A 23,936-nucleotide genomic window follows, 5' to 3' on the forward strand; every position below is an offset into this window, starting at 1 on the left:
CACAAGCCTGTACTTATTTTTAGCTATTATTATTTGAGCCTGTCTTTTCTGTTTGGAATTCTTTGCATCTCTGTTTCACATGCAGTATAAGCACTGCTTTAATCAATTTACAAAGAGTGGCACTTTGGTTTCTGGAGCAATTCTTTACCTTTTAAGTTTAGAAGTAGGGACCTGAATGTAGATCTCCAGTTCCCTGAAGCACACCCAGAGTATCAGGTATTTCACTCTACTTGACACAGAGCAGCCAGGGCACAGGTGGACCGTGAGAGAGGACAAGCTGGAAGCCAAGCACAATCACAACACAGGCAGGGATTGTGTCCTCCCTGCAGAGTAACCTGACCTGTCAGCAGCCCAGTGACTGCAGACAGTGGCAAGGTGATGACTCAAGTTCATGCCCAGGCCACAGTCTGGTCAATATGTCAGCAAGAGCAGCATGCAACATGAAAGCAGGAGTAACTCCAGTGCAGCTCAGGCAAGGACCAAGGGCCTCTATGCTGAGCTCCAGGATCAACATGCAGAGGAGGTGAGAGTGGGGGTGAAAAAGGGCAATTTGAGGCTCTTGGTGTAGTCAGGCTCCTGGTGCTACTCTCCCACACTCCAGTAGGTATGCACCATTTGGTTAATGCTTTCTTTCTCTCTGGACACATAAATATGTTGGATGAAACACATAAAAAATGAATCTGTGGTTATATTTGCACCACAGTACAGGCTGGGGGTCAAACCTGCCAGTAATTTATGCTTTTAGTTGTAAAGCTACCATCTGTAAACAGAGGTCAGTTGCAAACCTCTTGCCTCTGCGCATATTTGATCTGTGCACCAGACATAATATGAACAGACAGCCAAATAAGTTTAATCTCTGCTTCACTTTGCTCAGGAAAAATGCGTCTTGAGCAAGTCAAACTCTACATATTCAATACTGTGTGCTCAGTATAAACCTACTAATAGTTTTTTACTGGAAACCCAGGTGCAAAGCATCTCCAAGATATGCTATCAGTCCTGAAAGGAGCAGGACTGAAATGCCTGAAGGAATTTTTCATTGCCTGAAAATTTTCAGTCTATATAGCCACACTCCACAACACCGTATTAGCACGGATCTGAATATTATTATGGTCCAGTTAGTAATACTATACTATGCTGTCACGGCTGGTTACAAAACAGTCCTGTTTGCAAAACAAGGCATAAGGGACAATTACTCTGTCACAGACCAGAGCACTGAGGCAGCACTTTTCACAAATCTGAGTTTTCTCACCAATGATGTATTTCCCCCACGCAGATATGTAATGCTGACTCAGTGACTGTTTTGCTAGACACAAAAATATTAGTGTCAATGACAACTGGAACTATACATAAAGGTCTTCAGTCTCCACACAGTACATACTGCTCTCCATCAAATTTTTAGTAAGGCGAAGTGTGTACCATGCCAGAAATGCTTCTATAAATGCCAATTGTGTGTGCTTCTTCACAGCCTGCTGCACCTCCAACAGTCGGGAAGGAGTGAGCAGGGCCTGGGGCCATGGGGAATTCTTCCAACACAGCCACCACACATCCAGGCTACAGCAGGGCCAGTGTAAGTGTTGACCACAAAAATCAGATTTGTTACCCAGTGTGCAATAAGCCAATAATTACACACTTGAGGGAGACAAGGATTATTTATTTCAGAGTTGCACAAGCCTAGGTGCTGGGTGGCATTCCATGAATCAAGCATACCAACTATCGTAACTCTTTAGTATTTATACATTTTAGCAAAAAAACACATTAATGCTCATTGGCTTCAGGTTACATAATTCTCTTAATAATTATTATTTTATCCTCTGTTGGTTAATGATTCTCTTACTTTCTCATGCTAATTATTCCACATGCCCAGTCTTTCTCTTGAGTCGGGGGGCAGCTTGGTCAGTGGTCTGCCAGAAGTACCTTCTACCCAGCTGAAGCTGATTCAACACAGTTGCTGAGTTGTCTTTATTAATGTCTTCCTTATCTTGGGAGTTCTGCCAAATGTCCTTGTGGCCGGTAAATTCTGAACTGTTTGTCTAACATCACTGAAGCATGTCGTGCCCTTGACCTTAACAAGGAAATTCCACCGACAAGAAATTTGTCTATCACCTGGACATCACTTTGAGCTTGCTTGGTAGCTTCTATCTGTTTCAAGGATTAAATCTCCTTTTTTGTTGATTAGGCTTGAAAATCAAGATCAAACATCAAGGAACATCCTTCCTTAGGAAACTTTCTCACGTTCCCCGTTTTACATCACAGGCTGCTCAACGGCCGCAGGCGCCGCCAGGAGCCATCGCCTGCTCACCGCCCTGTTCGCGCTGAGTGGCAGGCCCTCAGCCAATAGAAAAGCGTCTAGGGCTCAGAGGCGGGATCTTATCACCCACGGCCAATCAGATAGCGGTACTTTGGTGGGGGCGTGGCTTGAGCGGCGTCGCCAGGGGCAGGAGCGCGTCGTCGCCAAGGCGCGAACGCTGGGGCTGTGCGGAGGCGTGGCGGCGCGTCTGCTCCGAGTCTGCTCCGAGTCTGCTCCGAGTCTGCTCTGACCTGGCTGGCCTGCCAGCGACACGATGAGCCTGGCCCTGAGGTCGGTACGAGCTAGGCGCTTTCCTCCTTGCCCCGCTCGGGGCCCGGAGCGCGGGCAGGGGTCCCTCAGGGCCGCGCCGCCCCCGTTCGGGAAGTGTTGGTGGAACGCGGGGCGTGCCGGGCGGTAGCGAGGCCGGGGTCATCCCCGACCTCCCGCCAGTCACGTCTGATCCCTTCGGCGCTGCCGGGGGCGGATCAGACCCGTCTGTCTGTCGGGGGAGGGAAGGGTCCGGCGCGTCTGGCCTTGGGAGGTTCGCTTCTGGGTTGCCTGATGTGCCTTCAAAAAGCCTGTGAACAGGCATGAAGTTAAACTGCTCGGTTTTGTTTTGTTTATAAATTCTGATTTAGTAGCTATTGCATAAAGCGGCTTGGCTTTTCAAGCGTAATTAATATGCTTACATGGCAACTGCGATCCTTAATTTTCAGGTCTGAGAACTTCACGCTTAGTATGGTTAAAGAAGTTGCAGAAGTGGCACTGAACTGCTTGTGTTGGACTACTGCTTTGTCTTTTGATAACTTAATTTTATGCTAAGCACTAAATGAACACTTAAGTACCCAGATTGCTCTTTCACAAGAGTTCGGTGTTAATCTGCTTTCAGATTTATAAATGGATTTCTTCATCGTAGCTCACAAAATCTGAGCTCCCTGGATCCCAGTCCTAATTAAGTAGCCAGCTCAGAGTTATTTTAGTCCTTCCAAGAGCTGTAGTAATTCAAAGCCTGTGTGAAATCACACTATCTCAGTTGGTCTGTTAAGGACATCTTACTCTTTGAGGATATTGTGGTTTGAAGCATGCTCAGCTTCTGCAGCTTGCACTTCTCTTGTCTGTATTTGAAAGCTAAATCTAGATAAGTGTTTAACCTTAGGTTTTGATTAAAATTAGCAAAATGTTAACAAAAAAGAGCATAAAGCAGCTTATTAGAGGAGATTTGGAAACTTAATCTTGCAGGTTTTTCTGTTCACTCATCGGTAATTTTTATGCATTTTACACTAGGTGATACAGCACACATTCTGCCTCTGGTGCAAATGGACAAATGACCATAAAAAGCCTTTTCCTGAGAGTATAACATAAACTATATGGTAATTTAGGTTAGGAAGGACTTAAGGAAGTCATCTAGTCCAGCTTTCTGATTACAGCAACTTCCACTCAAAGCTAGCTGGGGATGCTAAGCACCTTTTATAGTTAGGTTCCAAAAATTTCTGGTGATGGAGAGTCCTTCCCAGTAGAACTGTTCTAGAACATCACCACATGCACTGGGAAAATATTTCCTCTTAGTTCCAGCTGCAGTTTCTCCTCCAGCTGCAGTTTTTTCCCTTAAATTTTGTAGTTATTATCTCTTGTCCTTTTACTGTGGTCCTCTGAAAATAGAAGCTTATTCCTAGACTAGCCAAAGAAAAGGGGGCTGTCTTTGAGAAAGATTTGCTGATTTGGAGGCTTCTCTCTTTTGTGTGTATACCAAAACAGAGCTAAAAATCTTCAGAACAGCATGTATGTGTGTGATCTAAAGGATTAAAAAAAAAAAAAAGCCCTGCAAGTACTATTTATCTAAGAACTGTTACAGGCAACAAAGCTGATTTGTGTCACCTAATACCAGCTTTAGTAGCCGGACTGTCTGGCCTAGTTTGGCCTCCACTGGTCTGTCTGTCCCAAAATTTATTTTATTTTTTTAAGCTACAGTGTAGAAACCAACTGTTTTCATGAACTGTATAATTTCAACTGCTAATCTAGTTTGTAACCTCAAGAAGCCTTTTTAACTGATAGTTTTTCTACCGTCTTTTTTTTATTGTTGCTTCTTAACAAAAATGCCTGTGCTGATTTTATTTTGGGTGGGGGACTGGAGGTGTCATTCAGATTTCACAAGGGAATTGTCTATTTCAAATGTTATTTTAAACTGGGAGTGCAAACTGGGAGAATATTGACTAGGTAAGGTAGTGATTTCTGCAATTATGGTGAGTTTCTTATTGGTGGAAAATGTTATCTACAGTGTCATCTTCCCAGTAGAAATCTTCTATTACATTTCTTTCTCTTTATATAGGAATGAGCTCTCAGTAGACAAAACTAAAAAGAAGAAAAGAAGAGAACTGACTGAGGAACAGAAGCAAGAAATTAAAGATGCCTTTGAATTGTTTGATACAGACAAAGACAGAGCAATTAATTACCATGAATTAAAGGTAGAAGTTTTCTTTAAGCAATTTTATAGCAGATACCTGTTCCTTAGTGAGTTCTTAAGATGTTGGCTGTATCTTTAAAAATTTCCTTCAAGATGTCTTGCTGAATTAAAGGAGCGAGGGGAAAAATAAAAAAACAAAACAGGAAATACTCCACTGGTGTAAGAATACACTTTTCTTCCCACTTTATATACTTAATGCAGTAACAGAATTGCTATAGCATTCTAAATAACCCTGGTATAATTGCCCACCAGGGATAAGCTTGGACAGATGACCAAGTGGGAGAAGCTTTTGAAAAACTGTTTGATAATTTTAAAGGTACTGTCTAACCTAAAGCTTGATGTTGATATCGGGTGTGCAGGTAAAAGATGTAAATCAAATTAGTAAAACTATTGACTACAAGCCAGAGCTTACCTGTATTTTTCAACAGGACACCTATGATTTGTAGGGATAAGGTGTGCTCTTAGCTCTGTGTGTGGGAAGCTCAGTAGGTGCCTGTCCCAAAGAAGGATGCTCCTAATGATAGCTATTAGCAGAGGGAGTTCAGGATGTCTTTCTGAGTAAGGTCTCCCACCTGAAAGTCCACAGAGCAGTAGATGAGGTTCACTAAACTCACTTTAAATCTTTTATGCATTTTTATTCTAATTATGGCATTGAGAACAAAAAGGGGCTTCGGAGAGGCCAGTGTTTCAGTCACGTATAGGGTGAGATTTTTTTTTGAAAAAATGCATTATCCAGTGTATTGGCTCTACATCCTGGCTCTACCAAGTAACTTGAGGAAGGAAAAAAAAGTCTTACTTTTACTTAATTTGCTGTTACAGGAGTGTGTTAGGTAGAACAATTCCCTTTATTTCAGACTTCAGGTATTTTATCTTTGCTGGAAGCCAGTGTGACTAGGGTTGTGCTGGGGACTGTTTTGGGACTGTTAATATGCTTTTTCTGGTTATGGTATGTATTGAATTCCCAGCTGTCATGATTACTTGAAAAGCTCTTTCTTAGCTGTCTAATTGAATATTGTCATTCTGAAGCTAATACTGTGAAAGAGCAGAAATACATAAGAAGAAAAACTGTGTATCTCCTTCTCTACAAAATCAGCATATAGCATCAATTTTTGAATAACTACTTCCATGGTTTTGCATGTGTGGTTAGCTTGTATTCATCAGTTTGGAGGAAGTCAGGGTGGTGTGTGGTGAGAAATAGCCATCTAAGGTGAAATGGGAAACTAAATGTCGACTCCTAAGCTAATGGAAAAGTAAAGTATAGGTTGCCATCTGTGGCCCACTGGAAAAGCAATTAAAAGTCTTTCAGGACTTGTAAATCTGTGAACATACATGCACTTTGCCTGAAAAATGAAGAATAATGTGCAGAATTATTTTCACATTTGTCTTAAAAAGATAAGATTTTGAAATGGTTTTGGAAATGAGGAATAAATTTACTTGTCCTGATATGCATTTGGTCCAGTCCAGGTAAAATCCCTGAAAATGCAGAGGGGTTTTTTTCACTGTAACTAGATGTTCCATTTCCTAATAGTAGTTCTAGATGGTTTTAATATCCCAAGCTCTTTTCTTTTATTTATTTTATTTATTATTTTTACTAAACCACTAATGCTCTTTTTCTCTTGGTCAAGAAGGGAATTACTGAAATTAAAAAGAAAATCTGTTAAATCTTTATTTTGAGCCTTGTCTATGGTTGCGCTTCCATTTTATTCCAAAAGGTGGCAATGAGAGCCTTGGGTTTTGATGTGAAAAAAGCTGATGTCCTGAAAATACTTAAAGATTATGATCGAGAATCAACAGGCAAGATCACCTTTGAAGATTTTAATGAAGTTGGTATGTGTTTGATTGTGTTTCTACCTCTAGAGATATTAGACTATAGTAGGGAGTACAAATTTCAAAGCTGTACTTTGTAGATTTCTTCAATTATTTATTACTATTAAGAAATAGAAGTGGGGGATGTCATTTCATATTTTTCTTAATATAGGTCAGTAGTGAAGGAAGATAAATATTTGTTTTATGGATGCTTAATTTGATACCTAGAGATGCATGATTGCTACAGTATAAAAGGAAGTAGGGTATACACAATCTTAATCTCTTTCAAGTTTACACAGAGTAAAAAATGCTAGTTTAAAGTGCAGATGTTCTTGTCTTGTTCATGGATCTTTGTAAGATTCTTCTTCCTGCTGTGGAAAAGGCATTTGGCATTGAATTTCATGGGAAGGAGTGCATACACAGACAAGCACTTAATATATATATATTAATTATATATATTTATCTTATTTATATATATATAATCTTATATTAATATATAAGAAAAGATTAGAGAAACTGAAGCAGATTTTAAATATTGTACTTCAAGGATTTTCAACTGTTGATAAAACCAGTAGAATTAGTTGTTTCTTTCATCTGAAATTTGTGTGTTGTGCAATTTTGTGTACTTTGAGTATGCAGTGATCTGCAGAATTTTTAGACTTGATGTTTCTTTGAAGATTTTAGGGGATTTTTGTTACACATAATTTATGCTTTTGCATACAATTTATGTGTACCCAAAAGTAATCTGTGTGGGTTTACATCTCTAGTTTATTATGTCCATGACAGTTCATTATGTTCATGATAGGTCCATTTCTTCAAGGTATTTGTTTTCTGTAGATTTTATGAAATAAAACACCCAAACCCCAGTATTTACTCTTGGCTACAAATAGCAATCTTCTTAATGTAGCAAAACAATTATTGTTTGAAATGTGGCCACATTTATTTGTTTAACAGTTTAATACTGGACAAATGTCTTGTTAATGACAGGTAATATTTTTGTAGTTATATTCCAGGTTAGGGAACATTGTTTCTGGTTCTTTTCTGATTTATAAATCCTATGTGGAAGTATTAAAAAGAAAGTGAGTGTATTGTTTTGATAGTAGTAGTACTCTTAATATTACATCATTATGCTGTAATAGTATATAAAATGCATATATTGTAATTACCATGCAATTACTTTTTTAAATTCCTGATACTCAGTCCTGTTCATTGCTTCCTTGTTCTGTCCTGGCTGTCAATATGGGCAGTCACTAAGTGCTGCAGGAAGCCAGGAAAATTCTTGTAGAAAGCACAGTATATACTTGGAAGGGGATCAAACCTGTTGGAAAACTGGAGTTGGAGTAGAGTACTGCTGTGGTGCAATATGAACTTGACAAAGAATTAAACAGGATATCACTTCTAACAGAAAGACTGGGGAGTTAGATAAAATAAGTTGTTGAGACATTAATTGTGAAGAGCTGCTGAATATAGCTAAGCAATTCTTGAGCCATCAATTTCTCTTAATGTTCAACTGAAATACATAAAGATGCAGTTATATTTTGTCTTCTGTAGTTTTGTATTTAGAGACATTTTATTATTTCTCAGTTGTCTTTTTGCCACAAAAGGTAACATTTTTCAAATGATGTAATACTGTCATGCAGCACTATTTTAAAAGAAAATATTTAAATTTGGGGTAAATCTGCAGATATATAAACTTCATTGCTGTAGTTGGCTTATAGGAGCATGAAAAAATTCTATCAAGTTTGCTAAGCCAGAGCAGACATTCCATCTGCAGTTCATAGTAGATGGTAAGTGGTTCTTTATGTGCAAGCAATGTTGATGTGATTTTAATGGCTTGATAATACAAGACTAGCCCTGTAATACAAGACTAGCCAGTACAAAGATATGGAGATACATTATTGTTGGTTGGTCTGAAGTAATTACTAGAAAAATATTTCATGAGGCAAGTTTGTCTTTCCTGTTGCAGAAACTGACAAGTGGTTGTCTTGAAAAGAATAAAGGCTGAAGAATCCTTTCGGAATAAACATCTTGCAGTTCATAGCAGCATCCTTTTTATAACCCAACCCCTATGTATAGGCTTTTTTTGGTTTTGGATTTGGGGGGGTGGGATGTGTTTGGTTCATTGGTTATGGGGGCTTTTTGTGTTAGTGTGGTTTTATATTTAAAAGAAAGGTTCCATGTGGATGTTTTCCTTCACTTACTGTTTCAGTGCTCTCCCCAACTCAAAATTCTATCCTGATGAAAACATATAAAGTAAAAGAATTTCACATCTTCGTCTAAAAAAGCTGATAGTGTTTTTTCTGAAAATTTGGAATTTTGAAACAGAGGCATCCTGTGCATACTTTTAATTCCTATTCGAAAATGTGTAGAAAGTGTGACTGTGTCTAAACTGCCATGCAGCTTTCCACTGTGACAGTTACGTCCCAAAGAGCAGCTCAGCTTGTGAAAACAGAGGTGAGAAAAAGAGGTCAGATAACAGCCAAACAAATATGCATGTTGAATTGTATACAAATGTAAGAGCAGGTGAAATCAGACATATGTGTCCTTCATATTGTCTTAGTTAGCAAAGGTCGTTTTGCATTTACCTTTCAGAATTTTTTAGTCTAACTTAATTATCCTTCTTGCAGTGACAGATTGGATATTGGACAGAGACCCACAAGAAGAAATACTCAAGGCATTCAAATTGTTTGACGATGATGACTCTGGTAAAATAAGTCTGAGAAACCTGCGCCGGGTTGCTAGAGAGTTGGGTGAAAATATGTCTGATGAAGAACTACGGGCTATGATTGAAGAATTTGATAAGGATGGAGATGGAGAAAGTACGTGTTGGCAAATAAAACACCATATAATCTTGTTCTTAATTTTATTCCCTTTTTAGGCGTTGTTTTGTTATGAAAATGTCCTCTTAAATTTCCTTCTAGATTACTTTAATCTCAAAAATAATTTAGCTTACAAATAATGCAGACTGTTGCTTTTGACAGCTACTAGTCCTGGAGTCTAAGAATCAAGTTGATTCACCACCAACTCTTACTCAACCAATATCTATTAAAAGCTGGCTGAAAGTGTAGTTGAAGGTGGAGTAATTGAACTGATATGTGAGAGATTCTGTGTACCTACATTACATTTTTATTTCCTTATAAATCAGTAAAAGTATTAAAGTGCTGAGAGAAAGTCTTTTGATCACTTACTTAATATATCTGAAGTGGCAATGTGTCGTGATTTCAGCATTGGATATGGAGCATTAAGCTAATAAATCATGCTGGAAGTACCCTGGCTAGGGTCAGCTTGGATGGGTCTTTAACATACTTCTGAGCCTTGGAGTGCTGAAAAGTATAGTGTGAAAAATGGCTCTGGAATTGACAAGGCCCATACAGAGTAGGCTGCAGAAGGGATTTAGTGGGTAGATAAAGAATGAATTAGCAAATCCAGTTTGATGCTTATTAAATCACTGTGAACATTGAAACTTAAAGAGTTTTTGATTAACTTCAAAACATCCTTATTTTTACATCAGAAACCTTAATACCTGGATTTTGAGGACTGCTCATTTGAGACCTTGTACCTAAAGACTGTATCAGTCCATTGAATATCCTTCTTTCAGGGTGGTGACTTATATCTGAGATTTCACTAGCAATTCATAAGTTTTCCTGTAAAAATAATATTTACTCTTACGAGCATCTGTTGGACTCAAAACTTGGATGTACTTGTGGAAAAAATTGTGTTGTCAGCCTTTAGACAGATAGTCTTCTATGGTGTTTGACATAAGTGGTATTTTTCAGAAGTTGTAGCTGCAGAGGTGAGAGTAGAATTCTTTGTGCGAATATGTTTTGTCATGTGTTGATATCCTGGGGCTGCCAAATGAGATGTCAGAATCATGGATCAATGTTCTTTTGTCACATTGCTGCTTGGGTACTACAAATGGAATGTAGACCATTAACCTCCTTTCAGGAGGGTTATTGAGTCATAATTATTTTGTGTCAGTGCTACATTTTTTTAAATTAAATTGATGAGCTAAGAGTAAGTGGCTCAGTTTCCTCTTATTCAATCATCCATTCATTGTCTTTGTTAGAGCAATTAAGTAGAAGATTGAATATGGAAGATTAACAGCATAATGTTTATGTATGGTACTGTTTATCCTTAAAGTTCTGTGTGGTTTTGTGATTCTTTAAAGAAAACTGAGGCTGTTCCTAGCTTTTTAAGATTCATTCTAAGAAGGTAAATTATCCTGTAAATCACCATTCCATTTGTCTTCAAGCACCTGGGACACATGGCAAAATGTTGCTGTCATCTAATTCTCCTTACTTTCCTGCCCTCAAAAAAAAAAAATCTGCAGCGGTTCATTGTTAGCATTTCTAATTGATATGTCAAATACAGAAATAATACCATTTTTGGTTTAACACCTTTATTACATTTGAGAGATTGTTTTGCTCACAGTGAAATAAGGTATCTTGTGTGGTACTCAGGTTACATGAACCCTTATGTTCTCAGCGAAACCACTGAGCTCTACTGGTAGGCTGTATATAGACTTCTGTAAAAGAAAGTATGTTTTTGTCTGCCTTAAAAATGTAAACAATCTTATTTTGGTATTCCTGGGTTTGGAAATTACTTCTGGTTTTGAGCACAACTAACTTCAGAAACTCCATGGTGTCAGTTCATGCAATTTTGATCATCTCGTGTGGATGCACCTGTAGGAAACACTATCCAGTCTCATGTATCGGATTTTGGCACAGAATTAAGAAAAATACCCAAACCCACCGCTGAAAAAATGTGTGCTCTTAACTCTCAAGATTCTAAGTCAACGTTTTCTTTATTTTAGCTGTGATTCTAGTTCGTTCTTTTATGATCACTTATATTATGGAGATGAGGGAAATTTGTTGCCATGAAAAACTGTGCTTCCCCTTTCATGGTGCTTAACTTGTGAACAGATCCTCCTCTGAAGAGGATTAACTGGGATTACTTGGGTTACTGAGAATCGTAACTACACTGCTTTTTGAAGCTTCTTTGAATGTTCCAAAATTTGTTTGTCATTATAGTGTTGTATTTCCACTTTGCAGCATAGTTTCAAGGATGTTGTAAACCAGAGAATATTTTGGAGACAGTGTTTGAATTTGTTCTGTTACTGTGTTGTTACTGTGAAAAAGCTGTGGAGATGCTTTTTAAAGTCATGCAGTCACAGTGGTTTTGTGTCTTAGACTAGATGTAGCTATGTGATGGACCGGTACTTCAGAGCATAGGGCCCTAAGGCTAAATCTGCTTGTTTCATATTTTTTTACATGCATCACAGCAGGGCATATTTAGGCTTTTTGATTTTTTTATTCTTTAACATAGTTGAATTTAATTTTCTTCCAGCTGTAAATGTAGTTCTTTCTTAGCAGTGCTTTGTTTAGGAATAGCTTGGGCATGTTGGCTGGGATGGATAATTATCAGGGAGAATACTTCGTATGTGTCTTGTCTTTTCCATACCACTGACTTACTCTAATCATTCCCTACTACAGTAATTAGTTGCCGACTGAACATGTTCACTGGTTAACTCTTTTACAGTGGCTGTGTTTTAACATATGAGTAAGGTCAGTACCTGAGGTATAAGTGCAGCAAAATAACTAATGAATGCTAATTAATTTATTATTATGACTTAAATTCTTGAAGTGCGTTTGTGTAAAATTTCTGTTCATTATAAATGAAGAATGAAGTTCAGATAGGGAAAGGCTCATCAAAAGTCCATTTTAATTCTAGCTAATTTATGGAATAATTGCTAAATGATCTTAAAATTTGTTTTGTGTTTGACAAGTATTACAGATTGGGGAGACAGGAATAGCATTGTTTGATCTATGATGGTGGTTTGGATGTAAATGTTTTGAATTATAATTTTAAGAATAAAACTTAATTCAATCATAACTAGGTGAGGTATTGTTGCTTGAGTATTCACTTAGTAAAATTCAGATACTATTCTTAATATTTTTATAGACCTTCAAAGTAATGTTACTTTGCACAGCCTATCTCTTTTACATCTGTTTCTCAGATTTTTTTTCTATCATGTTTCACTTTTAGAATATTTTTACTTTCATAATTAGAAATAATATAAGTGATTATAAGTTAGTTGGATTCTGGCTTAAGTATTCCACCTAACAAAGCTTGCATTCTGACTTCATGTTACCTGAAAAAACCTGTGCAAAACTCCTGTTTTAGAAGCAAACTTGTAAACACTTAACAGTAATGGATCAGATGCAACAAATACTGACAGAGAAGCCTTTAAGTAAAGTACAGATATCCATTATTTTATGGTTTATTGTTGTTTGCTGTTTGTCTAATGATGTGTTTTTTCCTTCTTTTTTTTTTTTCTTCTTTTACAGTCAATCAAGAAGAATTTATTGCTATTATGACCGGAGATATTTAGTATTAGAAGAAAAGAAATTAACACAGCACAAAAGGGAGGAGTTGTTGGCCGCTTCTATTACAGTGTTTTGTCCTTTCATTTATTTCAGTAGCTGGAGTGATGCAGAAAGTTACTTGTCACAGGACCAAAATAAAAACGGGTTACATGCACTGATAATTCAGTACTTTGTATCATTAAATATTATCGCTAGAATAATTGACATACTATTTTAGAACAAGTAAGTAATGCTGCATTTCAGAATGTTTGAGTAACTGTTTGTAAAATAGCCTTGTCTCAGATTTCTAAATTGTATCATATTATAAGAACCTTTAGAGGTTCTTGATTTTGTGTTAGCATTAGCTGTGGCCTTAGTTTTGATACATAAGATTTGAAAAACTTTCATTTAAATAAAACGTTCTTTACTACTACTTGAAAGTATTATTTTTGTTGTTCAGTCTGAGCTGAACTAGAAGGGACAATGTTTCAGAGAAGATGTTTTTTTTCTTTTTTCATTTATAAGCTTTAACTTCTGCTCTTTTAGGTGAATTGTAACATTAAATGAGCAAGCATATGCATTCTCAAAGATGCCATTTGTTAACTCTCTGTTACCCCTGTATGATAACAAATGTCAGGAAACTATGCATAATGATAAACTGATTCCAAAACATGCTTAAATCACTCAGATGTCAGCCAGCAGCTCTCTCGCCTGTATCCACAGTTCTGATAGTTTGGAGACAATTACAATGGCAAACTTCCTGCAAGCCAAGTAGTATGCTTCAGAATCTAATAGCAAAAACACCCTAAGTGAAATATAAGACATATTTAAAAAATGCAGTATGAAACCTGCAACAAACCCCACAACTTCTAACAAGTATTTTGCGGTCTTAGAAGATTTGTTTAGGAGGTGAATATTAAGGGGAAAAGATGCAGTGTTAGGGACTAAGGCTGTGAAGGGCTCTTAACAAGTACTTTCTAGGATCAGTAGGAGAATTGTCCAGTTCAGTAGCTTCTGACTTTGCTTTTAATTTCTTTTGTAAACTATTTCAGGGACCCTTTTAGTTTCTGCAGGCAATCAAAGTGATAGAGAACTGGAAAGTTATGTTAGTAGTCTTCAAAAACTTTTCCATCAAAATTCCTACCTCTGAATGTGCCAAGTATTCTAACATGCTGCAGTGGCCTTTATGGGAGCGGTACCGTCTCTGTAGATGGCTAGTACTTATTTCTTGATAGGTGACCACTTACTGTTTGTAACTCTTCCAGTAAGATGTACTTTGTGTTTTCTGAATTGAGGCCTTATTTCTAGCTTTTGCAATGTACTTGGTAAGCCTTACTTTGTTCTTGTAGACATGGCAGCATTTGTTAGGGGCCAGGTAATAATGGTATAAGGCTCTATAAACCCAGGCCAGTGACCAGGTTCCAAATAAATAAAAATACCGTGGAGAGAGGTTTTGTAAGTTGCTCAGACTGTGGGAGTGACACAGAAGAAAGGAAAAAGAAACAATCAGAGTAGTGGTACTGTCTCAATGTTTGGTTTTACTTTTTTTCTTAATTTCATCATTCTGGAGATTTTTGCATTTCAAAACCATGCCTTTTCTGTGCTGCGGACTGATGATCTCACAGTTTTGTGTACTGGGGTTGTTGCAATTCCTGTTGACTTTTCTTGATATTCACCACCTGACAATAATTGTGACATATCAGAGACCAGAGCTTGGTAAGATCTAAGCTCTGAACTTGCAACTGTCTGCTCGGCCCCAGCATTGACACTACATGCAATTCTGTGTGTTTTTTGGGGCTCACACCAATCCTGGTCCTTTTTTTGCAGTTCTCTTGGTGTATCATAGGATGCAGATTCCTGGTTTTTTCATTTTATGCTTTGCATGAAATCATAAAGGAAGGGAGTGATTTGGTGGCACATTTTATCATCTCTGTTGTAGAATAGTGTCAGGGTTCAGCAGTCATCACAGTTCAGTATTACATCATATGTAAAAGGTATGCTGTTGAATGTGTGCCTTATTTCTAGACTTGCAAAACTGGGTTAGTGTTAAATGAACAAGGTCTGACTTCACGTACCTGGGACAAATATTTCTCTCTCACCTTTGCTATGGAGGACAGTGATGCCTGATGGAGGTCTAAAAACGGCAGCTTAGGAAATGTTGTAATCCATTGCACTGAAATCACTGGAACCTCTTTTTAAGAGCTTATAGTAACAATTGTTTATAACTGTTCCAAATGGTCCATCAATACCCTAATTAATCCCATGCAGCTTTGAGGAAATCAAGAACTTTCAAATGAATAAAAATACCATGTTAGAATGCAGTGTACACCAAATACTACTCTACTGGCTTATTTTAGAGCTGTCTTTTACGTACTAGGTTTGTGACATCAAACATACTCGGTTCGTGTTTATTTGTGGGAGAGATTCCATGGCACAGTTAAGTCATCAACAGTCAGACAACGTTAATGTTGCATGTGCTGCATCATGTGGAGGCTCTGCTTGACTTGAGAAACATCTTGAGTGTTTTGCTGGTGTGTTTGATTTTACCACATACAGCAGAGCTGTGCTGAACCATGCCCTTGGAGCTTGGCAAAGAGGAAAGAGGAAACCGCAACAACTTAGCTGGCAACAGAGCAGAGGCCAAAGAGGCAGTTTGTGAAAGGAGGGAAGAGCACAGAGGCACTGGGAAGGGACACAGCTGGCCCCGAACTCTTAAGCTAAGTCACAGGCCTGCGTGAAAGGAATAGCAGCCCAAAGGGGAGGGCATCTGCATCCATGTAGATCTCTTTCTTTCTGGGCTCCTCACAAGTTTGTAGTAGAGTTCATGGGTACAACTTCTCGCACTGTGGCCGCAGCTCAGGAAGAAGTTTCTCTTGTGACTGGCATTGTTGGAGATTGTGTGGTAGTTAAGCCATGAAACAAGAGTGTGGAGAAATCCTTCAATTTTTAAATCCCTGTGCTAAGAAAGTTTTGCAGGCTATGTGCAGTTCTGGGATATTACAAAGTAAACTTTGTTAGCAGAGGTTTTTATCACAAATTACGCAAGAACAGAGGATAGGGACAGTTGCACTAAATCCATTTGCCCTATAGATTGCTTATAGTTGCTCATAAACCCTTGCATGGTTGGAAGTTTTTTGTGGGCTCATATCTGATGGGTGTGCTGCTCATGTAAGCAGCCCTTTTATTTGTTTTGGTTGAACTGGGTCCTACTATTAAGCAGTAGATGGCTGTGACTACAACCTGTCTTGGTGCACAAGGAACCTAACTGAAGCAAGAGCTGCATTTTCTTTGACTTTTCCATTAAGCCAATAGGTTATAGGAGATACCAACTGGTGCTAGGAAAACTTTTGTAGAACTCATTTTCTGTAGCTACCAAGGAAGTGAGTCTGTAGGGATGCTTAGAATGTTCCCATTTTTGCGTAAAGAAAAACAATTCTGCAGAGGGAAAAAGAAGCCAGTGTTTTTGGTGCTTCCCTAAGGTACACCAAGGGAAATATCTGCACAAATCCATTCAGACATTCCTACTAAAATGTTACACATATTAGCAGAAAATCAGTAGAAACATCATATACTTGTAGAAAATCTGCAAGTGTCTTACTTTTATGATTGCACAAATGGTACATCTACTGTAAAACTGTTGCTAAGCAAACTGAACACATTGGCAATTACCAGCAGTCAGCAGTGATCGCTCTCAGAATACATAATAAGGGGGAAATTTCCATATGTAGGTCTTTTTGAAATCACATATGAGTGTATTGGTGGTGGAGGTTGTATTTTCCACTTTTTAGCCTTTACTATTTTGAAAACCACTTGTAAAAGAGTATTTAAAATAATTTCAAAGGAAGAAATAAAGGAATAATTCCTATAAAATACTCCTCTCGAAGGGATAAAGAATGGGCCTAGCAGGAAGGGGCTACTTTTCTAAATAAGACTGTCTAGAATATTTAGCAGAAATAATGTAAATAACAGATATATCCAGAAATAACATCTGGATAATTTTTTAAATTGCAAACTGAAATTACTAATTCTTTATTTTCATTATAATTTAATGAAATGAATTTCTGAAAGGGTCTTTTTTTGTTTGATTTTTTTTCTTTTTTTTTTTATTTGTTGTTTGAGTTTTTTGTTTGGGGTTTTTTTGTTAGTTTTGGTTTTGAATCTTTTTCTTAAATGACCTTGAAGTTCGACTGATGACAAAGCCTACTTTATTGGTGTGAAAAAGATATGGACAATTTGTGTTAGCAAAAGCATGCAGTAATTTACATCAGGTTCTGTAGCCTCTTCCTTCTTTCCCAGGTGTTGGCAGGTGTTGTAAAATGATTAGAGGATCAGGGGCATGGGTCATTGATAGAATTATGGGGTCAATAAAAGAACTGTACAAGCAAAAGCCTGCAAGCAAAAGGCCTGCATGAGAAAAGCCCTCCATGAGAAGTGCCTGTGTGAGAAACAGGCCTGAGAACAAAAAGGGAGTTTTTGAGGATGTGCAGCTGTGCAGATAAGATGTACTGACCATGAGAAAGGAGGGTGAACTCTGAATTCTTTAATCATAACATAACTAGTAGAAGCTTGCCAATGTAGTCTAATTATGTAGAAGCAGAAATGTGCTGTGATAGGTTTAAGCCACTTAAGAGTTAACAAGTTGGTATACTATATAAGTGCCTCTGGATTGCTAATAAACGGAGCTTGCTTTTATCAACCATATTGGTTGTTCTGCAATGTCTTCCCCTGCCACAGTCATCGGACTTTTCCAACAGGCAGGCACTCTTCCCACTCGTCTGTTGGAGTCAGAGAGATTGCATCACAGTGACTGTCCCAACTGTAAGTGGAAATATAGGATAAGAAAGAAATATATTAGAGAACAGTTACCATTGAAAAAGGAGTTCTGAAAACTCGTAAAATACATAGGTCTATTTTAACCCAGTTGTGATGGGGTTAAAAAAGCAAAAAAAACTTCCAATTTGTGTTCTTCTGGTTAGTGAAAGGCAGAGCTATTCAATAGAGGTCAAAAGTAGAGTAATGTGCTGTACCTGAAAAGGAAAGTAGTAAAATGTCTGTATGGTATTTTTGATTGCTATTTATATAAATAAAATAATCACATCCAAACAACCCAATTAAATGAAATCAGTAAAAAATGCTAGTTAATGTAGATCATACTGGACCACCCTTAAAAAGACATTAAAAAGGCAACAAGTCAGTTCTTCAGCCCCCATTGGAAGTTAGCTACTTCCCCAGTACTCCTAAAGAACAAATCATAATCCTACTATCCTAATGGAGACTTCTTCAGTTAATAAAATAGGTTCTGATGTCTGGAGCTGTGTGAGTGAAGTAATTATGCCAGTTTATAATGGCTGCCACATTTATTAAAAGCAGTTGCAGTGCTAACAGCATCTAATTAATTTATCTGTGAAACACTGAGTTTCATGACTTGAAAAAGTGTTAGCAAGACTAATTTTTCTTTCTCGCAGTTTTTTTGACAAATTGTTTATGCCCTACCCAGAGCAATCTTCACAGAAAAAGTTATTTTTATTACTATTGTTTTAAAACCTAGATGTTAAGGATGTTACTTTATTGCTTAATGGAACAGTTCAGTAGGAATATATATCGCTGTGGCTGCGCTTTATGTTTTTCAGAAGTTGCACAAAAGTTAACCGTATCTTTTCATGTTCACTTTCCTAAAAGCAGCGTCCTCCACTTAGTAATCAAATGTGATACTTAGCTGCGTTCAGAGAAACTTAAATGACAAAATTCGTCAATTAGGGTTTTACCCACTAGGGGGACCCATTGTTACGACTAAAAAGTGGGCTCTGACGTTATGAGTAAAAACGGCATGATAGGTTTTGTCAGGTAGAATTTTTATACCTGAATCTTTTCTCTCTCTTGGTGCGCATGCACACCATAAAAATCTGTGGGCCTCTTCCACCCATACAACCGAAATTTGCCAACTGAGATGTAACTTCTATGCAGCACAGATAACTATTTTGCATGTAGAGAAGGCTTATGTTTCTGTGTTTTGTCACCTTGCAGATATATAAAAATAGACAAAAAATATTTGACTGCTTGTGGTGTGCAGAATTTGCTGAGAAAATATGTACTTATTCAAAGATAAGCTGGTAATTTTATTTGATTTTATTTCTGAATGCAGGGGGAAGATGTGTCCTTTTTTTGTTCTGACATCCAGATAGTACACTCATGTCCTAATTTGTTCCTGCCTCAAGCAGTCATCCTGCTTTACTTTGGACTTTGCAACTCCATGCCCTGCTCTTACAAAGGCTCCTTGCAATATCTTCTCATGCCTGCATTTCCCCCATGCTGGACTCAGCTTTGTTCCAACTGTGCTTTCCATCATGTTGTCCTGCCTCCCTCCTGGCTCTAAGATGGTCCAGTGAAGAGGATCTGTGGCTGCCCCTGTCCCTTAACTCATGATCCTGTGAACTCATGAACCCCTGTGCTATGCCACTCCTCAGCATCCCTTTCAGCTTCTGCAAGGACCTCGTGGCTTGTCTTGTCTCTGATCCTTCCCCCCTCATTTCACTAGCATCATCACAGCCCTTACCTTGCTTGGGTAGATTAGTGAGGAGCAGACTTATAAAAACCAGCAGTAAAATGGTATGGAAATTTCTACATACAGCATTTCTTGATCAGTGGTCACTTCACCTAGTGGTGTTACACCTTTTCTCCTCCTCCTATGCCCATCTGGGTGGGAGGCAGAGGAGGAAGGGCATTTTCTTTTTATTGTTCTCTTGTCTTTTGTCAAGATGAATTTGGCACCCAAATTCTAAAAAGTTGAGGCAGCATGTTTCTTAGATGTGAAGTAAAAATCAATATAAGTTATTTCTGCCTGACTAAAGTTATTTTAATACTGTTTCTAATGCTATCACTAACTATTCTTTTTCTCAGAAAGGATGCAAAGCTTTATTTATCCTTGCTATTTCACGTATTTATAATTTTAAATTCTTCCCCAGTTGTGATGGGGATGCAATGCAGTAACATTTCTTTTGTTTTTTAACAGCGAGGATTTTGTATTTAAATATGCTCAAATGAGTGAAAATGTATTTTTGAATTAGTATTTACTGAAGTAAAATTTTCTTCTCTTGCATAAAAGACTGATAAGCAACTGTGCTGTGTGACCATTTAAAAATGTATTTCCAGCAAAGGGCCTTTTTGGTTCAGTTCAATGGCCCTTTTTGACACGTTGTGCAGAGCACTGAGATGAAATATTCAGGTCACATCTGAGTAACTAATGGATCTGCAGCTTGATTTCCACAGTGAAACACAGGTGCTGGGCATCTCAGTCACCAAGGTCTTGGCCCTTGAACCTCATGGACTTTCAAATTCCTCTGCTACCACTGGAAAATAAGTACCTGCACATCCCTTGGAAGTGACTTTCACTTCCTAAATCACATAGTTTCTTTTGCAATTATTACACTTACCATGTATTGGAATCTTGATATTCTACCTGTGTCAGACTTCCAGGTATTTTTATTTTACTATGTATTTATTATTCATGTGAGTTTAAAAAGAGGATGAAAACAATTAAACTGCAGAAAATTCAGTGTGGTTGTGATAAAGTTGAAGGATGAATCTGCACCCACTTCTCCCCTATTGATAATAATGTGGCATGCAGAGCTGAGCCTGATGTTGGCCTTTCTGTGCTAGTCTTTGTGAAACCAGCACACCTAATAATTCCAAATACAGGATAGAAGGCAGGCATTTCCCAGGCATTTCTCTCTACTTCAGTGAGATGAAATATGATACATATCAGAATCATGGGCAATTGCTAATATTTTGCAAATGGAGTGGAAATTAAATGCATATAAGTTCTCTAGTCCTGATGTGCTTGATCTATCCAGAGACCTGCCCCAGAGAGCTGCACTGGAGCAGTTGGAGATGGAACACAGTGAGGGAGGTTTTGTTCTGGGTGCTATGGGCAGCATATGCCAGCAGAAAGGATGTTATCTTCTTGCTGCCGTTGTACAGTCTGGTATCTCAGTGCTCACCTAACTTTCTGTGGTGGATTAAATCAGATAAGGTGCAAACTTACACTTCTACATCTTTTGTTAAGGTAGCATTTCTTTTTTTTTTTCACAGAGACAAAAGGGATGTTGACATCTGAAATTGTGGAGTCTTTGCACCTACAAGGTATTTGTCTGTTGAAACCTTTCATTGTGCTAATTAAAGGCTCAGCCATATTAAACTGGTATCTATAGCCTTGCTTCTTCTTAAAGTCCGTGGAAGGCAGTTGAGCTGTTGCATTTCCTGTTACAGTCCCACTGAGTACTGAAGAGGGCCTGGGGGCTCCCAATGCTTGTACCATGGCAGTTTTAGGGGCCTTCCATGGGAACCTTCTGCAGACATCTAACAGTGAGTTCATGGTGCTGCACTGAGTGCATCAGTCTGGTCTGGGTTAGAACACAGGCTTCAATGCAAAGAAATGTGTTAATTCAGATTCTGTTCTAGGAAAAAAGAAAGGACAATATATATAATCTAGTAGGAAATTACTGTTTTTAAGCTGCTATGAAGATCTGTGATCAATAAGAATATGCGATAGAATAAATGAGCTATTATGCCCCAATGATAATAATAGTTATGACCTTGTAATTTAGCACAGGCTCATAGCATTTAATTTCTTGTTGTGTCTGATTGCTAAATGACCACCTAAAAATGTGTAGTGGGTAGATATTTATATCAGATTTCATTTGTGATCATCAAAAGATTACTTTTTATTTTCTTTCGCAGATGTAAAAATCAAAATAACCTAAATGTGCTGCTAACCTAATTTGATTGCAGCTGGTAAACTGTGTGCTTTAAAAAAACCAGGAACCTGGTGGCTGCTTCTGAGTCTATTTTTCTCTTCAGCTTTGGAAAGAAGTAATTACATGAACGGGTAATGATACTAAAATTAATAAACTAAGGAGGGACTGAAAGAAACTTGTGTGTTCTAAAATTTATTAAAATGCATTCTCTTCGGCTAGAAGTGAGTTGGTGCCAAAAGAGTGGTCTCAGACTCATGTGGAAGATTTGTTTCATTATTTATTTGTTTGTTTGTTTGTTTGCATAGCTTACAAATCTCTGTGTAAATAAACAATACACCCTAAACCCAAACTAGCAAGGTCAACAGCACTGTCTACTAAGGCCAGAGGGTACAATTAAAAAAACCCAAACCAACTAATGCAAGTAAGAATATAATTACTATTAACTCTTATTATTTTTTTGTAAACTGTTCTTGGTGTCTGACAGATTCCTATTCTTGTTTCATATTCTGAGACACATAGTAATATGACTCCAGTATCCCTTTTAAATTGCCATAATGTTAAATGCAGTTTGAAATAACTACAAAGTTCAATAAACTGTAGAATTATGTGAAATTTGCTTTTTCCCCCATGAACACCTGTTTTTTCTGCTCATTAGAAACAAACTTTTTGAATTCTAATTGGCATCCTTCCTCAGAGCTTGATCTAGGAGTGCAAAATAGATTTGCGTATTTTGCTATAATTGCATTTTAAAATCCTAACTTAGAAAAGACAAACTAATATAGATGGTGGGAATTCAGTGAAAGGAATCCAGAAAATCTACCAGGATCTACTAATTTGCCATTTAATCTAAATACAAAATATGCACAGCAGTTGTACAACTGTATGTTTATATACAGATCTCCATTTTTGACTGAAAAGAGAGCTTTCTTAATATAGACTAAAGTGTGATTTTGCTTGAAAAAGTGAATTTGTAAACTCAGCGTCATGTTTATTGTCTTAATGATTTTTCAGATTCCAGACTTGATATGTACACTAGCACAGCAGCATGTTTATCCTATCTAAAAGCTCAGTCTGAGGTCAGCAAGTCTAGCTACGTTCAAAGGGCAAAATGAATGCATTAGTACATCAGTGGGAATGGTTGCATAATTCAACATCTTATCAAGTCACCACATCAATCCCAGGATTGTGGTGGTGAGGACTATAAAAATGCTGTTGCCTTGTCTCCAAGTCTCTCCACCCTACGTTGTGTTTTCCTGTCTTCCTCCCTTCTGTTTTCCACACAAAAGGGAGTTCACTGAAATGCCTAGTTTGTTCCCAAACTACTAAACATTGGAAGAAAGACTGGGAAAACAGCAAGACTTTCAAACGAATGAGGTACTTAACTCATCTTGTTGCTAACCTAAGGCTAGGCTCTGCTAAAGGAGTCATTCAACAGTAGCACATCCTTTTCCATGTAGCCTTCCAGTGCCACCAGCTCTGTTCATCCTGCAAGGCACTTTTTAGATGGATTTGCAGCATTGCAGTCCCATTCCTGGGGACATGTATGTCTGGGTAAATGGGAGGAATGTGTGTGCTTAATACCTGAGGCAACCCTGAAGTCTTTGCTGACAAGTGTCTTCACAAGACATGGAGAGCCCATCTGTGTCTCCTGATGCCACTCTTGAATCCAAGTTGTTAACTGTGTTTGGTAATGCTGTGGCTGTAATGCACAAGTACACAGAACTTTTGTTGTCTGTAAACATGGTACAAAAGAGCTTATTCAGCCCCTGTGAAGGGGACCGTGCCCTACAGTCCTGGCACCACATAACCCAAGGTAGCTCACCTGTGAATGGAGCAGGTTCTAGAGCACTGGCTCACTACCATTGGAGTCTTAGCTAGGATGTAAATGTCAATTTCTTTTTTTTAAATGCATTTTGAAAGAATGACAAGATGCCGCTTCAGCATTCTGTAATGAGATCATTTGGTTTCATCTAACAGGAGTTAAGCATAACTCCGAGAATGTCCTGCTGAACATTTATACAAACTGCTTTTCCATCCTGCAAGGTTTTCTTGGATTAATAGCAGGATTTTTGTTTTGTTGTTCTTTGGGGTTTTTTTAGGGTTTTTTTTAATACCTTTCCTTCAGAATGCTGCAATATTTGCACAGAAATTAAGTTGTTGCTGAAAAACCAAACAGGCTGCCATCCCTTTTTCTTTTCTGGGCTGAAGTCCAATTTTACACAGCAGTTGCAGAGAAAAAGCAAACACATCACTAGATTCAGCAA

At 37.9% G+C, this 23,936-nt stretch overlaps 1 protein-coding gene and 1 long non-coding RNA gene across 3 annotated transcripts; one reads left to right on the top strand and one right to left on the bottom strand.

Moving 5' to 3' along the window:
- Positions 1-1,716: 1,716 nt before the first annotated feature.
- LOC121657357 lies at positions 1,717-22,807 on the bottom strand. Its single transcript, XR_006013579.1, has 4 exons — positions 22,797-22,807; positions 11,250-11,257; positions 8,249-8,255; positions 1,717-2,022 (listed from the first exon to the last, which is right to left on the bottom strand). It is a non-coding gene; the product is annotated as an uncharacterized LOC121657357 (long non-coding RNA).
- On the top strand, positions 2,420-13,352 carry CETN3 (centrin 3). Of its 2 annotated transcripts, XM_042012986.1 has the most exons (5): positions 2,424-2,578; positions 4,614-4,749; positions 6,461-6,575; positions 9,182-9,373; positions 12,902-13,352. In XM_042012986.1, the coding sequence occupies exons 1-5, from the start codon at positions 2,562-2,564 to the stop codon at positions 12,943-12,945; spliced, it is 504 nt and encodes a 167-aa protein (XP_041868920.1). In that variant the 5' UTR covers positions 2,424-2,561; the 3' UTR covers positions 12,946-13,352. The 2 variants fall into 2 exon arrangements, with proteins under 2 accessions (XP_041868919.1, XP_041868920.1); XM_042012985.1 differs by having other exon boundaries at positions 2,420-2,578; positions 9,182-12,973.
- Positions 22,808-23,936: the final 1,129 nt, after the last annotated feature.

This window comes from Corvus kubaryi, unplaced genomic scaffold (assembly GCF_017639235.1).
Source record: "Corvus kubaryi isolate FWS band 111438036 unplaced genomic scaffold, C.kubaryi_AGA036_p1.0 split1-37296, whole genome shotgun sequence".
Taxonomy (NCBI): domain Eukaryota; kingdom Metazoa; phylum Chordata; class Aves; order Passeriformes; family Corvidae; genus Corvus; species Corvus kubaryi.

What these genes read in the sequence shown, in the direction of transcription:
- CETN3 (XM_042012985.1), top strand. An exon ending in TTAATTACCATGAATTAAAG is followed by an intron (nt 4,750 to 6,460) that starts GTAGAAGTTTTC and finishes TTATTCCAAAAG; the next exon opens with GTGGCAATGAGAGCCTTGGG. An exon ending in TGAAGATTTTAATGAAGTTG is followed by an intron (nt 6,576 to 9,181) that starts GTATGTGTTTGA and finishes TCCTTCTTGCAG; the next exon opens with TGACAGATTGGATATTGGAC.